Below are 18,362 nucleotides of genomic sequence, written 5' to 3'. Positions count from 1 at the left end.
GCTGATTGCCAGTGAAACTGGCAGCCAGCACTGGCTTCGTCTAAATCTAGCTTAACACTGCTTGACAATAACATTATTTTCTTGTACCTATAATTGTTTTTAATTATTTACTATAATTTATTTATTTTTATTGCATGAAATATTTATCAATTCTCTTAAATAATTATGTATATAGATAGGTAGCATACTTTGGGTACCTATTTTATTTTCGCTTGGTCCCCTAAATTGAGCCGTCCCCGAATTTCTTCTCACATCAATCTCAATAAAAAGCGTAACAAGCCGGTCGATTACTTCGTTCCCGTCGTCGGTGATAATTGTCTTTCATTAAACAATTCAACAACAATTCAAAAGCGGTCACAATGTTGCTATTGAGGCAAGAAAACAATGTGACCATCTTGGTCAAACCAATTTTGAGACAAGCTTTAATGACAACAAAGAAGTCAATTAATTTATAAAACTTTAAAATAGAAATAAAAGCCGAAGCGTGCGACTATTTTACATTTTTACAATTTGATGTCATTGCAAATATGTCGTAAGTTGGCAAAAATTAGTTTATATCGCAATTTTCTGAATAAGCTCGTATTAAAAATATTGTATTTCGATAATGTCTGGTAATGTCTATGTAAATAATTCTATCCAGCAATTTTTCACCAGTAAGGGTATGTCGACACTCTCAATCAAAACTCCTCCAATATATCACGGGAACTTACAATAACAAATCACGACACTCTCGGTTTCATAAGAACTAATGCCGGCTGCAAAACGAATACTGCGAACTGTGTAGAGCGGACCATAAATCTAGAGCGAACACGCTCCATTACTCGCTCGAGTACTAAGCTTGTGCTGCTATTTATTTCTGTTGTGTAAAGAGACGTATGTGTAGTTACATTTCTTGACCTTATAAGTCCTTTTACATGGGATTGGGCTACAGTGTTGAGGTACGGTAGCTTAAAACTATATTGTTAAATTAACAATAAAGTGTGAAGTGGCACTTTATATGGAAGACTAAAGAGTTGCATGCATAGTAAGCCATCGTAGGAATGTATACGAAATCTGAACTGTTGTTGATATTGCATGTTCTTTGTTGCGCGATCATGATATTCATGATAAATTCTTATTAGCATCTTTTCATTTGTTCGACAACATTTACTTAATCTAAAAATGTTATTTAAAATACAAAATAAAGGTGTTATATTTAGTCTATTATAAAAAAAACACCTTAGTTTTTTTTTAATAATAGGTATTATACGAACTCTAAAATAAATTCTCCCTCCCTTTAAATTTTAAGTTATCCGGTGATAGCCGTAAATGATAGGTGTAAGGTTAAACCAAACTTAAATTTACCGGTCTCTAAAATTGTAAGAAACTTTTCCACACACTAATTACATGAGAACTGTCAGATCTGGCGCTGTTCCCAACAGCAAATATAAGTTTGTCTGAACCTGTGAGTTCATGCGCCGTAAATTACGGACTACGTTCCATTTCCGCCACAAAATTCTGGAACAAAGGACTCAGAAATCTCTAGAAAAGGTTATAATAAAATAGATTTATTGTGTGGATAGTACCTACCTACTTAATTTTAAATTTTATATATGATAGTCGGGATTCTGATATGTTATGTCCATTTCGGAATCAATTTGCCTTTCAATTTTAAAATGTTCCAATCAGAATACCTGTAAATGAACTAAAAGGAAATTACGTAGGTACATCCGGATTGGTAAATCTTCGAGATCACAACAGTCATTTAGAAAACTAAATAGAAATGAATAGTAGTCAAACAGCTGTTGCTTAAATAGCTCCACATTAGGCCCACTATTAACTAACTCCTTAAACGAATTTAAATTTAAACACGTTTACTCAGCCATTAAAAAGGTAATGCATTACGTACATTGCCGTAAATCTTAGACAGGAGACGTAGAAGCGTCACTTGGAACACGTATTGTATTATCATTTATAGCAATGTCGCTCGAGAGTGTATTTTAAGCGGGGGAACAATTAAAACTGTCAAGTTGAGGATTTAGAGCTCCTGTATTAAAGTCAGTACATGCGTTGGTTGTGGGTGTTAGAACTGTTGGTCGAGTGAATTAGTTGATTTTATTATTATTAAGAGCATATTCCTTACTGCCAACTTGCCAAGTGAGCTGAAGTGAACTGTAAAACTTACTTTCAAACATTTTAAATTATGTAGTTCCGTTAAAGTAGGTTTTCTTCCAGTTAAAGCACCAGATTATTACATACAACGCAACAAGGAGTTGTAAATACTTCTCTGTATTGAATAATATCGCTTTCAAGTTAATTGAGACTATAATATCACATACACTCGTATGTTGCCAATTAATTATGTCGAGTTTGCTCTTAATTAATAAAGAGAAATTGCCATTGTTTAAAGTAATTTTACCGGCGGTATTGTTTTGAACTCTCTCGCAATTAGAACAGTGTGAACGTTTCTGTTTATATTTAGGCGTTTATGAGTTGTACTAGATGTTTGTTTCCAGTTTTGTTTAACTTAACGCCTTTCAAAGGAATGTTTATTAACTCGACAGTTTTGCTTGCTAAATAAAGGCTTCTTTTAAATTTTGAATACTAAATGTCTCTACTGTTATCACTTGGAAAACCCTCTGTACTGTTAAAACGGCAAAATCTAGATCGTAAACTTTATTTAAAATATAGGTATACACATTTTGGCTTCGTTTATCAAATATTAATTAGTAGCTAGTTTACCTATAATGCATACCTATATTACCTATCAATGACGACCGCACAACTATCTTAATTCAGATATATAGGTTACTATGAACTGCGGATTAATACCGCAAAGTTCTAAGGCATTGTGGTGGCTGCGGTAGCAACGTCAACCATGTCAGCTAACAGAAAGGTACACATACTACAATAGAGTAATTTGGATCAAAAGGCACGTTGTGGTGAAAATCAGTTTAAAAGTAACCCCCGACGTTGACCATAAATACAACTAATTCAATAGTATGTATTTGTAATACTCAATAAGTCCTGTCCTATAATTCAATTATATTACCTTTACTGTCATTTCAATTGTGATATATATTCTTGTAGTAATATTTCGCAACTCACATTTGATATTTGGTTCTTTAGCTGGTTTATAGCTTTGCAATTGGAGTACCTACTTTCTATTTGACAATGTCCAATACCGGGTCCAGACAACTCGTGTGATTGTTAAATTCACAGTTGTGGAACTTCATACTCTCATAATAAGTTTCATGTCTCTTTAGCAATGTTACGACGATATTACTTTGCATAAGTTACCAGTAGAATTGGTATTGATCTGGGCTTATTGCCCAATCCTATTAGGGTCTTAAATGCAGTTCAACTGATCGAATAACGTGCTCTAATCGTGTAAAGAGCAAATAAAATCAGATTTTACACATTGGCATCAAGCCAGCGACATCACTTCGGTATGAAAATCATGTCAGAAGTAAATTAAAACTTTATTCAATCTTTTAAAGGCTTCTTTTGGTGTAGCTTGGTTACTTCAAAAATAATGAGGCGATATCCGTATATACTAACTTTTACCTTTTACTTACCTACCTACCAATACCGACGACCGGTCTGGCCTAGTGGGTAGTGACCCTGCCTGTGAAGCCGCGGTCCTGGGTTCGAATCCCAGTAAGGGCATTTATTTGTGTGATGTGCACAGATATTTGTTCCTGAGTCATGGTTGTTTTCTATGTATTTAAGTATTTGTATATTAAATATGTCGTTGTCTGAGTACCCACAACACAAGCTTTCTTGAGCTTACCGTGGGGGTTAGTCAATTTGTGTAATAATGTCCTATAATATTTATTTATTTAATAGAACGCATTAGTGATATGTGCCTTTTACGTGTATATATTTAACTGTCGCGATTACGATTCACACAAAGCTTTTGTACCAGTATGTATTCCAGCAATTATATATAGAATTTTGAAAGTTCAAAATAACTTTTTAACTAAAAGTTACATTGTTAAATGTTTTTTTAGAGCTCCAATCATCACATTGATATTATAGTGATGGCTCTAATCGTGTAAAGAGCAAATAAAATCAGATTTTACACATTGGCATCAAGCCAGCGACATCACTTCGGTATGAAAATCATGTCAGAAGTAAATTAAAACTTTATTCAATCTTTTAAAGGCTTCTTTTGGTGTAGCTTGGTTACTTCAAAAATAATGAGGCGATATCCGTATATACTAACTTTTACCTTTTACTTACCTACCTACCAATACCGACGACCGGTCTGGCCTAGTGGGTAGTGACCCTGCCTGTGAAGCCGCGGTCCTGGGTTCGAATCCCAGTAAGGGCATTTATTTGTGTGATGTGCACAGATATTTGTTCCTGAGTCATGGTTGTTTTCTATGTATTTAAGTATTTGTATATTAAATATGTCGTTGTCTGAGTACCCACAACACAAGCTTTCTTGAGCTTACCGTGGGGGTTAGTCAATTTGTGTAATAATGTCCTATAATATTTATTTATTTAATAGAACGCATTAGTGATATGTGCCTTTTACGTGTATATATTTAACTGTCGCGATTACGATTCACACAAAGCTTTTGTACCAGTATGTATTCCAGCAATTATATATAGAATTTTGAAAGTTCAAAATAACTTTTTAACTAAAAGTTACATTGTTAAATGTTTTTTTAGAGCTCCAATCATCACATTGATATTATAGTGATGGTTCTACCTCCATCTGTGGCTTGCGTTGCCCAAGAAGCAATAAATCCAACAAACTGCGCACCCGACGTTTATTTAATATGCACAGAAGATTTACCTCCGGGCATTGAATTAAATCGAGGCTGCCTTAATGGAAGTTATGAACAATAATATAAATGGTGCCATACGTCTTTGTAGGACAGAAATTTGAAGGTGTTCACAGATAGGTAAACGATGGCAGAAGCTACGCATAGGTATAGTCATTCACGAGGGTCAAATTGATGGAGTATGTATTAAATGTAGGTATATCCAATGTATAGCGAGCTACAAAATTACATGGACAAATTATGAACGGAATTAATACCATGTCATTCGATTTTTCTATAAATCTATATCCAATCGAAGTATTGGTAGTTAGCAGATTTTAAAAGTTCCTAGGATCTTTGTGGGTAATTGGTGTCAAAGTACGAATGGTGTTTGTTGAGAGATGCCGAGTAGAAGCTAACTTCGTGCTTATCGTTTAATTTGCGCTACAAGCTTAGGTCATATTTCCTTGAATTACCTTTAACTACTTCGTATCATGTTACCGGAGCTATGTTAGTTATAACGTTAATAAAATTGAATACTAGCATATTTCCTCTTTGCATAGAGTTGATTGATAGGCAGTTAATAATTCTTTGCATTTTTTAAATGGTACACATTTTAAGCATGAAAATACTGATTAGTTTAGTTAGAACATTTTGTCCCATATTATATTGTAGGTCATAATTGGACGTAGTTACAGGTAAAAGATCCAATCCACAAAATTACCAAAACATGAGTTAAGTATACCAGAGAGGTCTCTATGGTGTCTATTTTCATTCAGCAAAAACAGGCCCAGTTTACACTGCGTTTTTATATTTTAATCAACATGGGATACCATCCCACATGTAGGACGGGTTAAAATATATATTCGCTAATAAGTATCCATTTCTCTTGGAACCTTTTAGTTATATTCGATCAATTAGGGAACTGCTCCACATTTATTTTATCGAAAGAAATCCAACCTGCTTGGATCATTTTTAAGAAAATGTAATTCACACTTTTTATCCTTAATATTATTAACGAAAATGATCCAATTCATTTGGATCCTTTTGAGAAATAAAATCTACTACACTAAAATCCTTCATATAAACAGCAAAAAGAATTCATCTCACTTGGATCACTAAGTTAAGAGCTGTTGTCAATTCTACTTTGGTGTGATAATGATCAGCACAAACGATCCATGCAAGTATTTTTTTTAACAATTATGGCCTGGATACGACTCCTTTAAGCCAATCCATGTAGGTATACTTGATCAAGCAAATCTTGTCAGTAGAAAAAGACGCGAATTTTAAATTTTCTATGGCACGATAACCCTTCGCGTCTATAGTTGCACCAAGAAAAGTCTGCAGCGCGTTTGATAGCGCACACAGTGTAAGTTTATTTATACGTCATAATTTCATAGAAGTTTGACGTTTAAAATGACACTTTCTGACTTTACATTTTTTTTAATTTGCCGCCTTTTTCTACTGACAAGATTTGCTTGACCACTTTGACCAGCTATATTTTTAAGATTCCTTTCTAAATTCTAATGGCATTATTTTTAACTATTATGATCAAGTCCTCACTGCTAATTGTTTACTGTAAGTATTGGCTTGGACCAATATGCAATAATTGTAAAAATGTGCAACAACCCAAACCATTTTTTTTTATTGACACTACTTACAATTTTTATTTAACGGTAAACATAAAAACGACCCAACGCGGTATTATAGTTGGTAAAGCAAATCGTGTCAGTAGTAAAACGCGGCAAATTTAAAAAAATGTAGGCGCGAAGGATTATCGTCCCATAGAAAATTTGAATTTCGCGACTTTTTCTATTGACAAGATTTGTTTGACCAGCTATAACTGTTAAATTATCACTAAAATAATAAAATAGGTTTTTGATAATTTATAAATAATAAAACACGCAAAAATAATTAAATATATTTTGAATTCGTCTCCTACGTTTTTAGCAAGTTATACATAGTATGTCAAACAACTTTCTCAGTAAAAAAGGTGCGAAATTCAAATTTTCTATGGGACGATAACGCTCCGTGCCTGTTTTTTAAATTTGCCGCTTTTTTCTACTAACGGAAATGGCTATAAAAGTCACAAACTTTGGTAATTTGTTCTCTTTTTGGTAACTTGCAACACTGTTCGTGTCAAAGTGTTGCTGCGCATTGATAAATTTAATCGTGAGACAGTAATTATGTTTTTTTTAGGGTTCCGTACCTCAAAAGGAAAAAACGGAACCCTAATAGGATCACTCGTTTGTCTGTCCGTCCGTCTGTCATAGCCTATTTTCTCCGCAACTACTGGACCGATTAAGTTTAAATTTGGCACACATATGTAAGTTTGTGACGCAAAGATGGATGTGTAACGTAAATAAATGAATTTTAAATATGGAGGTCATTTTTGGGGGGTAAATGAGAAAATTAAAAAATAAAGTTTTTCAAACTATATCGTGTTATATATCAAATGAAAGAGCTCATTGTTAGGATCTCAAATACATTTTTTTTATAATTTTAGGATTAATAGTTTAGCAGTTCTTCAAGAATATAGGCAATAAATGACCATTCCCCCCCTTATCTCCGAAACTACTGGGTCTAAAATTTTGAAAAAAATACACAAAATAGTTCTTTACCTATAGATGACAGGAAAACCTATTAGAAATGTGCAGTCAAGCGTGAGTCGGACTTATTTAAATTATAAACTCTAAATTTAAAACGGTAATAGGTAATTTTTAAGAAATTTTGTGATCATTATTAGGTTTAATACTGTTTAGCAAACCTAATTTCATTTTTTATGGTAAAATAATACATAATAATTAATTAAATTGTTTTTAATAATAATATATTTATGATTTTTATCCAATTTTATTGAATGGATCCTTATTGCATAATTTAAAAAAAAACGAGAGTCTATGAAAAGTGTATTTTTATGAAAAGGATCCAACCAACATTTGGTCAAATATCTCGACAAATGTTGCATGAAACTGAACAATGTATCTATAAATATATAAAAGGCGAATTGGCTCGTTTTTCATCCAAACACATAGTATAAAAAATATCTACCAGTATAGAGGAATACCGGTTCAAACTTTAAACTGCCATAACTTTTGTTCAACTTTTTGTGGATTGGATCTTTTACCTGTAACTACGTCCAATTCTCTCTCAAAGAAATTTGTCATGTAGCAACAGTTTGATGTAGATTGCCATGATTGGTATACAAATTGATTATTACGGGTCTTACCAAATTCTTTTTGATTTATTGCTGGTTGGTAAATAAATGTGTTTGCCTTTGAGGGGCCTTTGTTTTAAGAGGATTATATATTCTTAGGATTTTAAAAATGCGTCACCTGTAGGTACCCTGTTTCGCCCTTTATCTTTATTTAAATTTGTAGACATAGAAATTATAAACCTTCTGTTTTTGTAGTCAAAATGTTGTTAGGTAGTAATTTCATCATAAAGTTATAATTGATAATTAATGAATTAAAATGAATGTGCTGATCTTAACGTACATACATAATTGCTTCTACCCTTACATGCAAATAAAATTTGTGTTTTATTAAAAGTACTATGGGGACAGCTCGTCATTTTAATAAAACATGTCCTATAAATACGAAAGTTAAAAAGTATCTTCTACTTCGTTACTAAACCGGGGTTCAAACGTTGACCGGGTTAGTTCTAAAAGCGTCGCGGAAACTCTCAAATTATGAGTTTTGATGAAACGTTGCGCCATGGCCGGATATAGAAGCTGCGTTATGATTGCATCGACGTGTTTATTGTCGTTGTAAACATATCAATGTGACTATCGTTTGGGATTAATTGACGAATCTTTTATTTAGTATTAATATAACGGGAAGGAAAGTAGGAATACACGTTTGGTCTCACAAGATTGATTTTTTTTAGGTAAACGAAAATCCGGTACCTTAACGGCCTGGATATTACATTGTGCGACTGACTTCAGCTAAGGCGAAAACCATAAGTGGGAACGAAAGGCCCGATCGCTGTATGGCATATGGCCAGGCCGTAACTCATTCAGCGGTAATCACGACCAAGCATTTTCGCTACAAACCGGAAAATTATGTTATCGGCTACAGTGTAGCGCTGCGAGCGTAGCATAGTCAGTAGATGAGTTCAACAGGCTTAGGGCAGAACAGGCAGGCGAATATGTTTAGGTAAATGTTATCCCATCAAAAACATTACGTACATGTAAAAAGGTGCAAGTCTCGCAACGCTTTTACTACCAAGTCGGTTATTTTAATCAGTGCCAGGGGGTGTTAAAACCGTATCAATAAGATATTTTTTATTTATAATACGTATAATGACTTGGCCATCGTACGGAATGACATAAGGATCATCGTCACCTATTAAAAATAATTCTAATTGAACATAACGCTAGCGCTAATTGCAGTTTGAGCATTACACATATTTACGAGTACGGTACGAGTAAAGCATTATGTGCGATTGCCAAGTCATTATAATTATGTATTACAAATTAAAGATATCTCATTGATACGGTTTTAACACCCCCTGGCACTGAATAAAATAACCGACTTGGTTTCACATTATATCTCAAAACTTTTTTGTAGTAAAAGCATTGCGAGACTTGCACCTTTTTACATGTAATGTTTTTGATGAGATCTCATCTCTTTTTGTAGGCAGTCCTTCTTTTCGGGTACTCATACCCATACTATGTATACACATATCATAACTAAACACATCTTTTTTCATACTCACTTCGTACATCGTAGTGTACCTTTTCTTTACCTACTATTTGTAGGAACTGCAATAGTAACTTTGTAATAGTATGTATATATTTATATGGGATTACAAACTTACTTATGCAGTTCTTAGATCTTTAAAACGTGACAGATATTATAATATTTTTAGGTTTTCTATGGCTTTATAAGCTGAAAACTACTTATGTTTAAAATTTGAAGCTTGTGGGTATGCTAGAAGTATGAGATCGAGTATGATGATCGGTGAGTGAGTGAGCGAGTGAGTGAGTGAGTGTATCAGTGTCGAAACTAAGAAACTTTGACGTACAATAATTCCTAAACTACAAGTTCAGATTTAATGTTTTTGAGTTTATATCTAAAGCAGGTTAAGCCCTATATGTCACTGAAAATTCAGGGTTCTAGCTTCAGCCAGCACAAAATTACAGGATGTCTAAAATGGCCTGAATCGCTTCGAGAAAAGGATGGTACGGCCGTAGTGCCTCTTTGTTTTGCTCGACTTGGCGGGGGCACTACCGTGCCCCCAGATTAAAAAATACTTACATGCCAATTCTACAACGGCAGGCTGACTCTTGATATCCCCGCGGCTACTCCACGCGTAGCACGTACAAATAAAACGATCATCTCCGAAATACTCTTCTAACTGATCTCTTGTTACATTGCACTCCGCCTCGACAATTCTGACTCCAGTTTGCGGATCCACAAACTCAAATTGCGTGCTAGCAACCGACCGAACTTCATTGCACTTAAAGTACACTTGGAGGGCATTCGCTGCCCGACATCTTAAAGTAGCTGGTTTATTTCTGACAACGAATGAATGTGATGGTTCCAGTAGAAACATCGGGAGATCATCAGTGGAGCTTTGTAGTAAATGGTCTCCTGACAAACTAGGTAGTTCGTCTTCTTCACGTTTGTCGTGATCGTCCTCTTTATATGGTTCGCCATCGTAGTCTTCTTCTAAGTAGTCTCTGTGGTGAGGAGGTGGATGATTCTTTTCTGAGTTATATGGGTCTAATGCTTCGACTCCAGCGGGGTGGGCGTATTCGGGGCGTAGAGGAATGGGTGGCGTTGGCGCGGCTGTAGTTTCATCTGGCTTCGGCGTGCTGGAAGCATCTGGAACAAGGGAGTTCTTGATTATACTTTTGTGTGCGACTCAACTTTTTACCTAAACTAAACTCTTTAGCCCTTAGCGTCATAAGTCTAAACCTTTTTTAGTTTTGAGTATTGAGTAAGATAGTAAATTAAACCTAAAAAAAGCCATTGATTGCATGTTTATTTGTTGATGATTAGATTTCCCGTGAGAAACGTTCAAATAAATACACAATTCACATATGAAATGATGAGTCCTATCTGATTATAAAGGAATATTAAACTCCAACTGATGACAAATGATCACAGGGAAACCGTATCAAATAGTTAATAGCGTTCTAATTACAGTTCCTAATTTATAATCAACATCAGCAATATAAACGGCAACTGTCATAATAACACGCTCCCTTGTGGCATCGATTTCTACGCACCTGGTGTCACAGCTCACTCCTATTTACATGCGAAACGTAGATATTTGGATACTATACACCCTACTTTACAAAGCGGTCACGCACCAACTAGATTTGAATCTTAAGCCTTACAAGCTTGGGCTTCAATTTAATTGACGTGAAGTTATTTCCCTGAGCATTTCGCTTAGAAATCGCTATCAGCACATCAGTGTATGTTACTTTTCCGTTGACATTTGTACGTCTGTTTGTAGACGAAAATAACGCAAAGTGTGGATAACTTAATTAGTTTCACTTCCGTTCGGCTTATTTCTAATTCCGTTTTAGTGGGGTTGTTTCCTTTTCGGATTTTCCTTTATTTTTAATGAAATTAAATTTTAGCTTTCTATTTTAAAATTCAATGGCATTTTGACCGGGCCCGCTTCACAAATACGTTTGTTTGTCAAGACAGCTGATAATAAACTCAGAGTCATTAGGAACCTCTGATATTATCTCTCAATTTTCAGCCTAGGTAACTACTGACTTGTACTCAATTATACCATTTCGGTTTATTTTTGTTGTACTAAAAGCCTTCCTTATTTTAAGTTTCCTCTATTAGGTTCGTGGCCGGTCAAGTATCTAGTGTTACATAAAACGGTATTACATAACGGGTTCATTAAAACTCGTAAAACATTATTAAACTGTAAAATGTAATTAAAAGTTTTCAAATCCATTTGTTTTTAAAGACTTAAAAAAAGTTTGTAGAATCACTTGATTGTGCAACCGGCACGTCAACTTAAATTGGTTTTAACTTTTGATTACCAACAGGTCTGATCGCTTCTCGCCTCCGATTCTAACGGGGCGTTATCACAGATTTTTTTAATTAATGCTGACTCTGATTCAAAATAAAGGGCTAGCTGTTGATTGACTCAAGCACGCTGTCCAAATGATTTTTGAACCTGACAAGTTTAATTTTGAATTTAATATTGAGATTAGAAATATTTTGATAGAACTCGCTAATAATAAACTTGATGGGGAGAAACTCACGAGAAAAGTTAGTTGAGACGCGAATTTGTCAGGCTATTCGGGCTTTTTAGGGCCCTTAAAAGGGACTTTAATCGGCAACCGAGAATAGTAGCCGGCAGGGCCTTCGGCTACTAGTGTAATAGCTACACTAACTGGAAGCAAGTTCACCTGTTCGAAGAAGCCAATAGATACCTAATCGTACCAGTCAGCTTCTATATTCTGGCGCCTAAGGATTGATCATGCATCATGTTTTGTAAGTAATGATATATTCACTGGTTTACTACGAGGTGTTACTTAAATTAAATTTGAATATTAAGTCATTAATTTTAAAGAGCGAAATGTCAATGTCCTGGTTCAAGCACTGGCCTTTTCAATGTAATTCAAAACAGGTGAATATTTAAACTATAAGTTCTATTTTTGTGACATGACTTTCGATTGTGATTCTTCTAGACAGAATAGGTACGAATAATTTAAAGAACCAGCTGCAAAAACATAAATACATACGAGTAAGTATATAAAAGGTACACGCACATGTACTTGAATTTGTATTTGATTGTAATTGCTTCCAACAACAGTAGGTACATATAACTAAAGCGGCTTTACGTTTGAAACTTTCAACCAATGGTTAGTAATGAGCAGTGATCCTTAATTTTCCAGCAATTTTGGTGTAGCATAGTAAAAATAAAGGATTTACTTCAATCTTTTTCTAGGGAGAGGATTGGTTAAGGTTAATATTACTGTTATTAACCCTAATTGATAATGTAATATTCTGTTACTTTTACCAATAAAATTCTGATTCTGATTCCGAATTATCTATTCCACCTAGAATAGGGCATACAGATGCTTTTAACCAACAATGCTGCACCAAAATTGCTGGAAAATTAACGATCACTGGTAATGAGTACCTACCTACATTCCTAAACATTACTCTTGAAAAAACTAGAACATCTTCCAAAGCTCATTCAAACCGAATTCCGAGCAAGAGTACCAAAGTTTCTTCAATTAACACCAGTATCGTTGTTTCGTAATTCAGGTCGTGTTCCCGTAATGAGTGCCTGCGCACACGCTTCGTTAGAGGCCTTTTTCGGCGCGGTATCAATCACGCTTCGGTCGTCACGACCGATAAACAAAGGTAGTTTTTTGTTTTTGTACGCTTGAAAAGTCACACGGTTAGAGTTGTTAGTATATTTGGACAGATATCTACGTCAATATGTAGGCAATGGACAAAATAGGTACATATTTAGGTATAATAAATATACATACATCTTTAATTAAATAAAGCTTTTTAGTTTTTTTATATATTTTCCTGTAGATCGTGGGTCAGTGTCTTAAAAACAAAAGAGTTTGTAAAGCATCCTATGATATATGAAATTTAATTTTGTATAAAGTAACTTAGGTATATGTATTTATTTTGTTTTATTTATGTACTACCTTTAGTGAACTGTTTCACAATTGAGATAAATAAATGTTTTTTTCTACCCCCGTACTTTTATTTGTCATTTAAAGGGTCGTGCACACATCTTTAAAACCCTACCTTATAGTTTTCAAGATAAGTCTTTAGTCTATTCCTCAAAAAAGCATTTGTGCATACACGCAGTATCTTTTTGTCTCTTTTTCGATACTTCGTGTAATGACCACTTAAAAATATTGTATGAAATATATTGTTGCCAATCTTATTTTAAATGTTATCTGTGACAAATAAATGAACCATAGATATGTTTTTTTTTTAATTTAATAAATTCTCTCATTCATTTCATTCATCAATACCCCCATTCTTTGCTATTTCTTGAATGTGGTTATTGTGGATGTCGAAAAAAAACTTAACATTTGTGTTAAAAAACAGTGTGTCTTTCAAGTTAAAATGGATGAAGCATGAACTCACTAAAATAGGTAGATACCGTAGGTAGAAGACCACTAGATGACATGAAAAATATTTTGTTAAAATTAAAATTCTATTTCAAAGTAAGTGCTTGGTCGTAGAAAAAGTATTGTATGCAACGTTGTTTAACCGAGTCAAAAAATACTCGTGGCGTCTTTATTAACAATTTTCGGCTTTGCCTCAAATTGTTAATAAAGACGCCACTCGCCTTTTTTCACCTCTCTTAAACAACGGTTGCATAAAATACTATATTGAATTGGACGCCACATAATGACAATAATAAATACCACTACCTGCAGCTGTAATTGAATTAAAATGCGGTTGCGTTCGCGCGTTAAACTTGCCAAGCCGCAATTATTTGGTTTTATTTCGTCTATCTGAATTTGAATATATATGAACTAAGTTATTGACAATGATACCCTTAATACTAAAATGTGGTAAGAACAAATCTTTATTTGTTTTAGCTATTTCTTATTTTTAAAACCGCTGACATGACAAGATGGTACCATATACTAAAATGAGGTTTAAATCACATCGAGACGACGCTAAATTTGGGATTTCGTACTGAATCGATAAAACCGCTAATTGCCTCTAACCGCTTCATTCTACGTTGAGGATAGACCACAGATTAGACCACCAGCTGAGACCAAGGAGCTTTTGCGTAATTTAACAAACAGCCATTAAATAAAGAAAACGTTCATTAAACTGTTATGTGGTTAGATTTAAAATGCAGTAAGTGCAGAGATTTCTTACGTATTAGCTACTATACGTTCTTTGGTTAAATAGTTACGTATTGTACGCCAAAACGTGTCTACCGATGTCACGACTCTTTTGTAAATTGTAAGTAGTTGAATGTTGTGCATTTATAGTGCTAATAGAATTGTGCAGGATGGGTTTAAATGTATGGGGACAGTATACAGGTATGGAATAGAATAGTTACATGTAACCTTACAGGTACCACCTACATGTACAGTACCCATGCATCGCACTTTACTCTCACTTTATCTCAATAGAAAGTCGACTTGATGGTTTATCAAAAAATAATCATGATTTAACTTAATGAAATTCCAAGTTGCCTACTTGGCAAATTTATTCTCCATCCATTTCTAAGAGGCATCGCGGAGTAAGAGAGACAGAAATTGCATTCCCAGACAAACATATATAGGAGGTACTTACATAATATGTATTTCCGTATGCAGGCTAAGTCCCTTTATTATTAGGTACCTACGTAGTTGTTGTGTCATTTTGAATTTTGACACAATAGAACAATGATAATTGAAACAAAAGCCTTACTCTTATTTAAACACTATTTTCTGTTGTTAATATCAAATTAATCATTTTTACAGCCATTGAGCGTAATATAACAATATTAACTAATCATAACAAATCACTTACATCATTTGTCCAAACAATCACAGCAGCTAAAAACTCATCAGGCTATATTTCGTCCAATGAAAACATCGGTATTTTAGTCGACAAAAACAGTTGAATAATTCTAAACTAAAATATTTTCTTAGTTTAAAATACCACGCGCTAAACAAAATTAATGTAAATGGAGAAATTCCTTATCGCCACGACAGAGGTGAAGTATGTTTCGTCTGATGAATGGCCGAATTCTACTAATGAGTAGTGCTGTGATTAATATCGATACTTTAACGAGTTATGTAGAGAAGGAAGAGCATATTAATTTATTATTAATTACCATTAATAATATATTTTATTCAACATTATTTATTATAATAGGTCTATTTTTTCTATTAATTGCTGTGCTTAATTAAAAGAAGGTAAGGAATGAAAACAAAACAGAATTTAAAAGTACTTTGACTTAGTAGTCATGACTGACATATGACAAGTAGTCATGAGTGACGATGTGACTATATTTTTGTGCGACAAAATAATAAGTTAATTAGTTGTAACTGAGAGGGATTTTTTTCGGAAATAGTGCCTGGCTTCTTTATTTGGATAGGCTGTGTTTTAACTCTAAAAGAAAAAAAAGTTACGCTATTATAAATTCACGTCCGTCAATACTTTAAAACGTAACATCACTACTTCTAAAAACAAACTTGAATTGGTGACATCCCGTACTTAGCTTTAAAAGGGACCGCTGTCATTCTGGCGGCCATTGGAATAATTAATCCAATCGATTCTATTTAGTGCATTTGTACTAGATAGTGCTTAATCAATGTCCTTTACGACGGGGCTAGGATTGTAGTCGTTTTTGCTGGAGAAGTTACGAGCCATTGGCGTACAAAGTAATGTTAAACGCTTTTTAAAGGACACATTATTAGACTCGCTCAGGTTTAATGTGTACAGAGTACAAATAAAAAATAGTTTAAGGAATGTAAGCCATCTACTAAGTCGACTATGTCTATAATTAGAAAGATGCACGGTTGATGAATTTTCCTGTAAATGCATGATTAGAAATGGTGACCCAGTAAAATTTACCGTATAGGAACAAATGACAAGCAGTTGATTAACCCATTAAAACATCGATGTTCTTTAGACTTCCGTATTGATTAAGCATGTTACTGTATAATGCATAGTTTGCCACAAATGTGAGAATATTAATAGGTACGTACTACTCATGTAGCATTATGAGAATCAATATGTAAGTGACTTATATTATTGTACTGTTATTAATGTTATTATGTAATGGAATACCATTACATAATAACATTAATAACAGTAATAAACTACAGTAGAACCCGCTTAAGACGATTCTGAGGGGACCTAGCAAAAAGAGCGTCTTAAATGAGAAATCGTATTAAGCGTGAACAAAAAAACTATAATAACGGTGATAATGAGCGAATGAAATCTAAGTTTAGGCAGGTAATCTAAGAACACTAACGATATTAGGCTCAAGTAGAAAGTCGTGGAGTAAAGTAACTAATAACTGCCTGCAAATAAATCTGAGAGCGATAGCTTGCACTCCGTGGTCCATAACGGTCAAGCAGATGGCATCGCATTCTTACGCCGATAAGGACCCGACAAAATTTATTAGACAAAACCAAAAACTGTAGGTAATAAACACATAAAAAATGTTGGCTAACGGCGTATTGCATAACAATACGACGGTTATGTCAAAAACACAAACGTGCAGATGGTGCGTAACGGGACGGATAAGTAATATATAATTTTAGATGGCGTATTAAACGGGACGCGAGTCGTATTAACCGTGAAATAATGTATGAAAACAGGCCTAAAGTTGCAGGGACCGTCGTAAAATGGCGTATTATGCGAGAAATCGTATTAAACGTGATCGTATTAAGCGGGTTTTACTGTATATGAGTTCGAATTCGATCTGATTAATGAATATGATAAACATATAACAGCACAATGGGGAACATCGGTAATAATATGTAGTCATAATAAAAACACACTTATTCAAACACATCTAATACGCTTACATCACTTCCTTATCAGTGCACTAAAACATATGCACCCACTAAGTGACCCTTAACCGTTCAATGATAAAAAGTACAGTCGAGTTCAATTGCATTTAAACATTATAGAAAATACAACTCTATCTGTAATAGCATAAGATCGTTTCTATTTAAGTCGATTACAGTTTCGAAGTCTCTACTAACCGAACTGACTGACCAGATATTGAGCATCGACGCATCTGTTTGAAACTCGAAGTTTATAAGAGGTTTTGCACGGCAGGGCGCAGGCCAAGTTTTTAGGATGATTCATCGGATGTGCTTCGTAAATTGGTAAGTTTGGAAGTCGACCGACGGGCTCGTAAAGTGGTTCATGTTGTTAGTATGTATTTTGATTTCCGATTGGAGGAAGTGTGAAAACCCATTTCCTCTTGAAGTTTGGTTTCGAAAGTTGATAATTTTATAGTATGCCAAGTTGATATGTTTGTCTTCAAAATTCTAATTTATAGGTTTAAATTAAATGGTACAAACTGTGTTCTTATTGCTTTTTAGGAGACTTAATGATACTTCGAATTAGTAATGGACGAGCACGAGAGGTATACCATGAAATGTTCGATAAGCAATGCCATTTTTTTAAATTACATTATTTTATATACACATTATGCTGATCCTATTACAATATATTATTAATGTGTCTTAAAACAAAAAAAAGTGTTACTTATCTAAAAATTTGCACTTTCATACCTTTCGAAATGAGTTATAAATAAATCACAAACACATTTCTGATAAATCTGTTCAACGAAGATGCAATAAAACGTTCTGTGCATTCAGACTGCTTGATGCACTTACTCGTAAATGCACTTAACTTGGGGAGTTAAAAGCTTGAACTATAGTGCGGGCCAAATTGAGGTAGACAAAAGGTCATTAATCTCATTTGATGTATCAATCTTGTGTCGTAATAATTTAAAGTTGTTGTTGTTTTTAATAACTTTATCTATTTATATTTTGAATTCTCTATTCGAACATCCTCTTTTTCATCTAACTTAAAATAGCGACCCAAGGATAACAGTTTTGAATGCTTCACGGTTAGTTTCACTAGACTTATATCGACCGGGATACCTTTTGTGTTG

At 34.1% G+C, this 18,362-nt stretch overlaps 1 protein-coding gene across 3 annotated transcripts in view; it reads right to left on the bottom strand.

Moving 5' to 3' along the window:
• LOC134650179 (netrin receptor UNC5C-like) overlaps nt 1-18,362 on the bottom strand; it is a 69,573-nt gene that overhangs the window by 32,501 nt on the left and 18,710 nt on the right. For all 3 annotated transcript variants that reach the window (XM_063505076.1, XM_063505078.1, XM_063505077.1), the window contains one exon: nt 10,016-10,585. In XM_063505076.1, the coding sequence (XP_063361146.1) occupies nt 10,016-10,585 (570 nt within the window). The remainder of the gene's footprint in view (nt 1-10,015; nt 10,586-18,362) is intronic.

The sequence above is a fragment of the Cydia amplana genome, chromosome 8, assembly GCF_948474715.1.
Source record: "Cydia amplana chromosome 8, ilCydAmpl1.1, whole genome shotgun sequence".
NCBI lineage: Eukaryota > Metazoa > Arthropoda > Insecta > Lepidoptera > Tortricidae > Cydia > Cydia amplana.
Note: the sequence above shows the minus strand (reverse complement) of the source record. Positions and strands in the feature narration are given on the sequence as shown.